The 7,737-nt window shown below is 33.4% G+C and overlaps 1 protein-coding gene across 1 annotated transcript; it reads right to left on the bottom strand.

The window, feature by feature from the left end:
• Positions 1 to 5,234: 5,234 nt before the first annotated feature.
• Positions 5,235 to 7,201, bottom strand: LOC129216071 (coiled-coil domain-containing protein 22 homolog). The gene has a single exon (XM_054850215.1). It carries the CDS (start codon positions 7,159 to 7,161, stop codon positions 5,302 to 5,304), a length of 1,860 nt encoding a protein of 619 aa, XP_054706190.1. The 5' UTR covers positions 7,162 to 7,201; the 3' UTR covers positions 5,235 to 5,301.
• Positions 7,202 to 7,737: the final 536 nt, after the last annotated feature.

Below are 7,737 nucleotides of genomic sequence, written 5' to 3'. Positions count from 1 at the left end.
TCGGCGCTCCCCCTCAGTGTTTATCCTGACACTAAGCTTCCAAAGCATCAAACTGTCTTCTCTTTTGTTGAGTTTGCACACAATTCCTGCCTTCGAGGATAGGGAAATTTCTTCTTTTTCCTCAAAAATCGAAAAGTGTACAAGCAAAGTCAAAAAAACGGAGTTTTTTTGGAAAAAATCGGAATTTTGGAGCACGCAATAAAAATCGGAGAAACTCCGGGAAAAACGGAGCACTTGGCAGCTATGCATTTAGTATTATACATCCTTTGCTAGCCACTCTCAGGGGAAAAAATCGAAATGACGGGCCAGTTTTAATTGTAATTAAGCAATAAAAACGAATATTGTTTTATTGGTTTAATGATTTTTTACCTCCTTGTTCCAAAATTTTTGTCACGGGAAAAAAAAGGAAAAATCCATGCACATGGTAAACATAACATTTTTATCAAAGAGAAAGATCAATTTCTAATGTTTCTCTATGCTTTAAAGAGAAGTCATGTAGTTTCTCTCAATCCTCAAAATACAATAAAATTATTCTTTTGGAAATTGTTCACGAAATTGAGAGTGAGCGGGGAGCACCTGGCATCAAATGCCTGCATGTATCTCTTTCTCCCCCTTTGATCAAGCCCCTTGAGTACAATAACTTGCAATAGATACGCTGCATCGGTATAATTGCCGCACCCCGAAAATAGTAAGAGTCTGTCAAAAAAAAATTAAATGTTCAGAAATGCCACATTGCCAAAAACGCAGCACTTAAAAATGATGAGCAACTCATTGATATTGATGTTGTATCAGAGTAGAAAATACTCATTAAAAGTATAAAAAAATACAGTACATATTTGCTTGTGGCTTTATCCCCCAACGTTTAAAAATGTGAAGAAATAAAAACGGAATCGTGCATTTAAATTGAATTCCGATTTTTCTCCAAAAATCGGGAACGTTTTGTCCATCTAGGTTTTGTCTTTTTATTTCCCTTTACAAAAAAGGAAGTATTGTATTCGCGAAAAAAATTTCACTCAAAAATTGACCTTAATTCCCATTTTGCTCATCCCCGAATGAATGTAAAGTTTTTTTTTTCGACTCGACCACAGTGCCTAAGAACGTACAGACACGTGAAATATCCATTTTGACCATTCCTGCGTTAGTTACAATGAGTTTTCTCGTGACGTCTGTATGTACATATGTATGCATGTGCGTATGTATGTCGCATAACTCAAGAACGGAATGTTTTGGAAAGTTGAAATTTGGTACGTAGACTCTTAGTGGGGTCTAGTTGTGCACCTGCCCTTTTGATTGCATTCGGGTATTTCTAAACTGGTCTTTTACCCCTTTTTGGGGTTAAAGCATTGTTAATTTCGATGTAAACTCAAGTGGTGTTATAATTTGACGGACACTTGGCGATATATCGCCAGTCTTTTGGTCGCCAAGTTTTGTTGCCAACTTGGCGATTATTTTTAAAATCTGGTTTTAATTTGGCCACTGTTGGTGATATTTAGAGAGTAAACTATTGAATCGCATTAAAATTGCCAATAATGGGAAAATGACATTACATTGGAGTAAAAGGAAGTCATTTGAGGCACACATCTGCTCGTACTCTGCAAATACTCTTTGCAAGGAAAGAAAATGAAATTTATAATCATGTTTACGATTTAGAATGAACAATAATCATATTTATTTATGAAAAAAGTTAGTTTCCTCGATTATTTTTGAAGCGGTCCATTTTTGCGAATTTCTGTTATCTGTCGCTTTTATTTTGTACTAACATCAATAAACTATGTACAGTGTACAGGTTTTTGATTATTTGCTTCTGACATTCATTTTTAGGTTTTACATTGTCTTTCTGTTTAAATAGAGCTTCATTGGCGAATAGGAAATTCGGCTTTTCCCGCAGTTTCTAAACAGTTGGCTGTTTACTTTAATTAAAGCTTCTAATTGACGAGTAAATAATATATAATAGCATCAGAATATGCCAGTATCTATGTCTTTATCGTTTTGTTAAAACAGTAGGACTGAAGTTGGGGCGATAAAAAGAAAAGTCGATCATAAATGCTGCTACGGCAAAAAAGTCACTTACGAAAATTTAACTTTTAAACAAGCAAACGCCGCGGCGTTCCTCCCAGAAATTACTGTAGTCATTCAATGAAAAGCTCAGGATCCGTTTGTTTCTTTACTTTTCAAAATCAAAACATGCAGAAAATTATCGGTGCGACATTGTAAAAATCAAAATCAATGCACAATTAGAAGTGCTATACTAAAGAAAGAAAAAGTAGGAACAAAAAGGAAAAAGTAAGAAAATAAGGAGAGAGCTCTAAAAAGTAGGAAAAATAGGAACTCTTCGGGGTCTGACCTTACTACTCCTCGTCACATGTCATAACATAGTGTTGTAACAACTGTGTGATATCACTTTTTATCACTCTTTCTCTTACCCTTGTTACAATTTCATGAACCCAGCTCCCCCTCAAGTTATGACATCAAACATGGATGACCCTTTTTACATTATCCGAACTGCGATTTACTAAAGAATTGTTTTCTTTAACACAATTGCTTAATATAGTACATCTACCTATGTATTTTTAAATATTTAAATAATAATTAGACAAAACTGACTTTTGCTGCTAAGAGTGTGGTGGAGAAAAAAGCAATAGTTATAAAACTTGAAAAAATAATTAAGCACCATTTAAGCATGTTTTACTTCACTTATGAAATGCCTTAGTCACCCAATAATATTTTCACCTTTAACTTTTATGACTCCTATGCTCAAGTTGTAAATCACAACTTTATGAAAAAAATAAATATACGAAATTACTACATCAAAATCGTAAATATACCTTTGCCCTAGTGACGATGTTAAGTTGTCGATTGAAGTATTTTAAGTCACTGTCATAGAGAAAATTTATGTAGTCTTGAACTAAAAAAGAAGAAGTTTTGAAGGAATTAAAACCAAAATGAAGGAGTTTGAAGGGCCCTTCAGGAAAATTTCATGAATGAAGGAGTATTGGAGGAGTTTTGAAGGAGCGTACGAACCCTGTAGTTGTTTAAGAAACACATTTTGTGCTCAATACTAACTATTGGGAAATGTTGGAATTGGGGGGGGGGGGGGAGTTGGAAACAAGTAAGCAAGTTTATACAATAAAGCTATAACACAATAGATGACAAAAATGTAAAAAATAAAAAAATTTGCAGTTACTGCCTTTTCCATAGCTGCCAACCTCAAGATAAAAAAAATAGGAGCAGTTAAGGGAAAAAATAGGAGCAATGAGGGTTAAAATAGGAGCACCAAATCGTGGCCTGTGCTAAACCTTCCTTCTGTATCGTAAGCTTCTATCTAAGCACCATTACAATGCGTTTCTGAATTTTCATGTTAGATTTTCAACAAAACTACAACCAAGTTCAAAATACAATTATTTTACATTAAAAAAGCACCATTACGTAGGTACATATTGAAAAGTAAAAAAAACATGATTACTGTTTGATTCAATAAAACTGCAACCCTTTAAAATATTCTTTTATACATATCCGACATCTATTGAAAATGCATTGCATAAGAACATATTGAAGATTAAAAATAATAATAATAATAATAAAACACAATTACTTCTTATACTTGGAAGTAAAGCAACTTCATAGTAAAGGTCAAGACTCGGAAATCTTCTAAGTGGCCAGTGGCCACTAGACTCCAAAAACTTAGTGGCCACCACTGTCGCTAAGTTTTGAAACACAAACTGGAGGGGGGATGGGGCAGTTATTACAACTTTTATTTAAAAAAATAGATGAATAGGACTTCGCACATTCTAAAATAAAGTTATTCAATACTTTTTTTGTACATGGAAAATTCAAGTTAAAATAGGTTTCTGATTTATTTAAAAAAAAAATAAACAAATAAATAAATAAATAGAGAAGTCAGCAGAAACCTTCATTTTAGATGAAATAGTTTCAGCTTATAACAAAGCCTCCGAGGCAAAAAGGATCAAATACAGATAAAATTTCCCTTTCAAAAAAAAAAAAAAAAAAACTAACTTTTTGCCTTTTGTTATTTTCAATAGTATGTATTGAGACAAACAACCAATTCTGTTTTCGGAAACGTAGGCTATTAATAGTCTTGTCTACTTCCATCTTGCAAATGACCAAACATGGTAACAATGCGAAAAATTTAAGATGATAGATTTTTGAATTTGTTGCATTAAAAGTAATTATAAATAATTAATAATCCTTACAAAACTAAAATTTAGATGAAATAGACAGTTTTTAGCACATCAGCGTCTAAACCAATGAGGACAAAATAATATTCTGAAGAAAAAAATTTTACATTTTTCTAGAAAAAAATTAAAAAATTTCCGAAAAAAAAAAGAAGCCCATTTTGCATTATTTTCAATAGTTTGCATTGCAATAAACATCTAATTCCGATTTTGAAAACTTGGCCACTTTAAGAGTCTTGTGTACTTAAATCTCGCAAATGACCAAATATGCCGACTAAGTCAAAAATTCAGATATAAAATTTTGAATTTGTTGCATGAAAATATCTTTAAAATAAAAAATCCCCATGAAACTACAATTTTAATTGAAAATTTTTAGCACACCCGTGTCCAAAGCAATTGGGTTAAGATGAAACTTTAAATAGTATAATTGTCTTCATTTCTCAATAAAATTATTTAAAATAACCAAAAAAAAAAAAAACATTTTGTAGCATATTTTGCTTATTTTCACTAGTTTGCAGTTAAAAGGAACCCCAATTTTGCTTTGTCTTTGAAAACGAAAGCACTTAGGCATCGCCTACTTCCATCTTATGAATGACCAAACATGGCGGCTACGTTTTTGCACGTAGCTGAAATGCTCGATGAAAAAACGATGTTCTCCGATTAATCGACGCTCCACTCAGTGTTGATCCTGATACTAATGCTTCCAGAGCATCAAACTGAATCCTCTTTTGTTGAGTTTGTGAACAATTCCTACCTTCCAGGATAGGGAAATTTCTTCTTTCTCCTTAGAAATCGAAAAGTGTACAAGCAAAGTCAAAAAAACGGAGTTTTTTGGAATAAATCGGATTTTCGGAGTACGCAATAAAAATCGGAGAAACTCCGGGAAAAACGGAGCACTTGGCAGCTATGCTTTTACCCACCAGTGGCAGTACACATCTTACCTTCAGTTTTTTTTTTTATTTTAAAAAGTATTATTTTCTTCCTAATGTTTACAATTGAGAAATTAAACTGCAATAAATGTGAAGCAAAAAAAAAACAGAATATTTCACTATTTAATATAAAAAACATATCTATAAATCAATCAACAATACTGAATTTTCACTTATAACTATTTAAGTTGAGCAATCAAAGAAGCATTTTCTTGTTGCATCTGTTTATAGTCTGACGTAATTCTCTCAAGGTTGGCAGCAACTTTCTTTTGATTTTCTTGTTCAATCTGATCTTCTATTTCTCGAATTTCACGTACAATGGAGCCAGTTTCTTCAATTATCTGTACCAAGGCACTACTGTTCTCATGCAAAGATGCTACATATTTATAAGCTCTTCGAATTGCTTCGTCTTTTTTTGCATCTTTGAATATAAGTTCATCAGTAACAGTGAAAGTTCTTTCTAGTTTTCCAGACAACCTGTTTATTTCTTTCTGTACATTTCTAGTGTCGAGTAAAACTTTATCAATTTCCGACTTTTGTTTCTTTATATTACCTACAATTTCCATAATTCTTCTTGTATAAGCAGAGCGGCTAACATCTTTAGTCAAACGTTCATACGCAGCTATCAAATGTTTGTGCATATCCTCTTTTTGACGTGCTTCAATGCCAAGATTTTTGATTTTTTCTCTCAGTACTTTTATTTCTTCTAACTTTCGTTGTGTCTCGCTGACTCTTTTGGAAGATAACTCTCGTAATTCTCTGTATTCATCTATAAGCGGCACTCTGTGTTGTTCCCACTGATTAGCTAACACCACCAATCTTTGAGAGCTTGCATCAATCAATGTTTGTAATTTTTTGATATTTGCATCAGCATCTGGTAATAGTGACAACGTACATTTTTTGACTCGATATTGTTCTTTAATGTTGTCAAGTGTTTCTTGTTCTTTCTTTATGAGGTCCTCAATATTTTGAGATGATGCTTCGAAATTTTTATTTTCAAGTATGAGGCTTTCAGTTTTTTGCAATAAAGAATCAAGTTGTTCTTGAAGACTTTTTATTTCAGTCTCTCTTTTTTTCTGCTTTTCTTCTTCTGTATCATTTTTCATAGCAGGAGAATCTCCTTCCACTATAAAATTCTCTTTTTTATCAGATGTAAATTGAAGCTGTAAGGAATGAGTAAATCTTGAACCATGCGATTCTGGAACATTGTAGTTTTTGCTTAACATTTCACGCATTCCCTCCTGAATTTCTTTCTTCTGCAAAGCTTGCAGTAAATAATCATCAATTAGTTTTGCAATTTTTGTTTTCTTTTGAGCTGAAATTTCTTTACGATTAAGTGTAATATTTAAATCATCTTGATTCCACTCTTGAAGACTCTCTTTTACATAATCAAGTGCATTAGTTTCGAATAAAGAGGAAATCAATTCAGGTCCAGGTTTTGCCTGTTGAGGTAACGATTGTAAGTTATTTTTGAAATACTGTGTAGTTGCACTTTTGGTTTTCACAGACTTATAATTTGAAGGAAGGAATAAACTTATTGGTCGATAAAGTTTTACTGAAAACGAAGGATTATTTAATAAAAAAGTATTACTAATAGAATTGATTTTACAATAGTTAGGCAGCCATGGCATGTTCAAACATCTTGAAAAATAAGATTGTGTTTCTTTAATAATCAAAGCCGTTTTATCCAAAGGTTCATCTAATGCCTTCTCACTTTCTTTAGGCAACTTTTCAAATAAAAAAAGAAATATTCTTCTTAAATCAGTTTCATTTGAATATAAGAAAGTTTGATAGCCAATTTCTCCTTTGTAACCCATTTCTGTACATATTGTAGCTAATTCTGACCCTAGCCTGTATCTAGCCGACATATTAGGAGGAACATGGTGTGAAAGTTCTAAAGAGGGATTGACTAGTTTCAAACAACGAACAACACCTTCAATTGCATTTTCAGTGGTGAATTCTCGTAAGCTATTAATTTCGTCCAAATCACACCCGACCTGGCGAAGAGTATGTAAAACTATTTCATCAACTTCTTCCATTTTTTAAGCGGATAATTAAGAAATAGCAATGATCATGACAGGTTCCGTCAAAGGAAAAATAAATTATCAACAATGAACAATTTGGGTGGGTGGATACTCGGTTGCAGGCAGTTAATCCTGCATTATCATTTATCACTCTTTGGTTGCGTTCGACGAGCTCGACTAGGAGCGACCGGTTAGTTAATCACGTGACAGCTAATGATCACGTGCTCGACAACTAATCAACAGCTGAAAATGGGAGCCGTTGAGATAACCGATAGATGATAGAACGCTGCGGTTTGTAACCGATTACTTACCGGTAGACCGGTGAGATTCGTCGAACGCAACCTTTAAAGTATATGCTCGTTTCAAATTTTTTCGGCAAAGGCACCTCTAAGGAATTCGCTTGGATTCTATAGTTTAAAGTACTACTCAATTTTTATTACTATTATAGGGTTTGTTTACATAGAGTAACCGGCTGACCACGGTTAACCAGGGCTAGTACTTATATCTACAAGCACGGGGCCTCTGTAGGTCTGCGGTAGAAGCTCGGGCTTTTGAACCGGAGGTAATGAGTGGTTCGATTAACGCCATGAA

Source organism: Uloborus diversus, chromosome 2 (assembly GCF_026930045.1).
Source record: "Uloborus diversus isolate 005 chromosome 2, Udiv.v.3.1, whole genome shotgun sequence".
NCBI classification, from domain to species: domain Eukaryota; kingdom Metazoa; phylum Arthropoda; class Arachnida; order Araneae; family Uloboridae; genus Uloborus; species Uloborus diversus.
The sequence above is the reverse complement of the archived record's forward strand: the minus strand, read 5'-3'. Positions and strand labels throughout refer to the sequence as shown.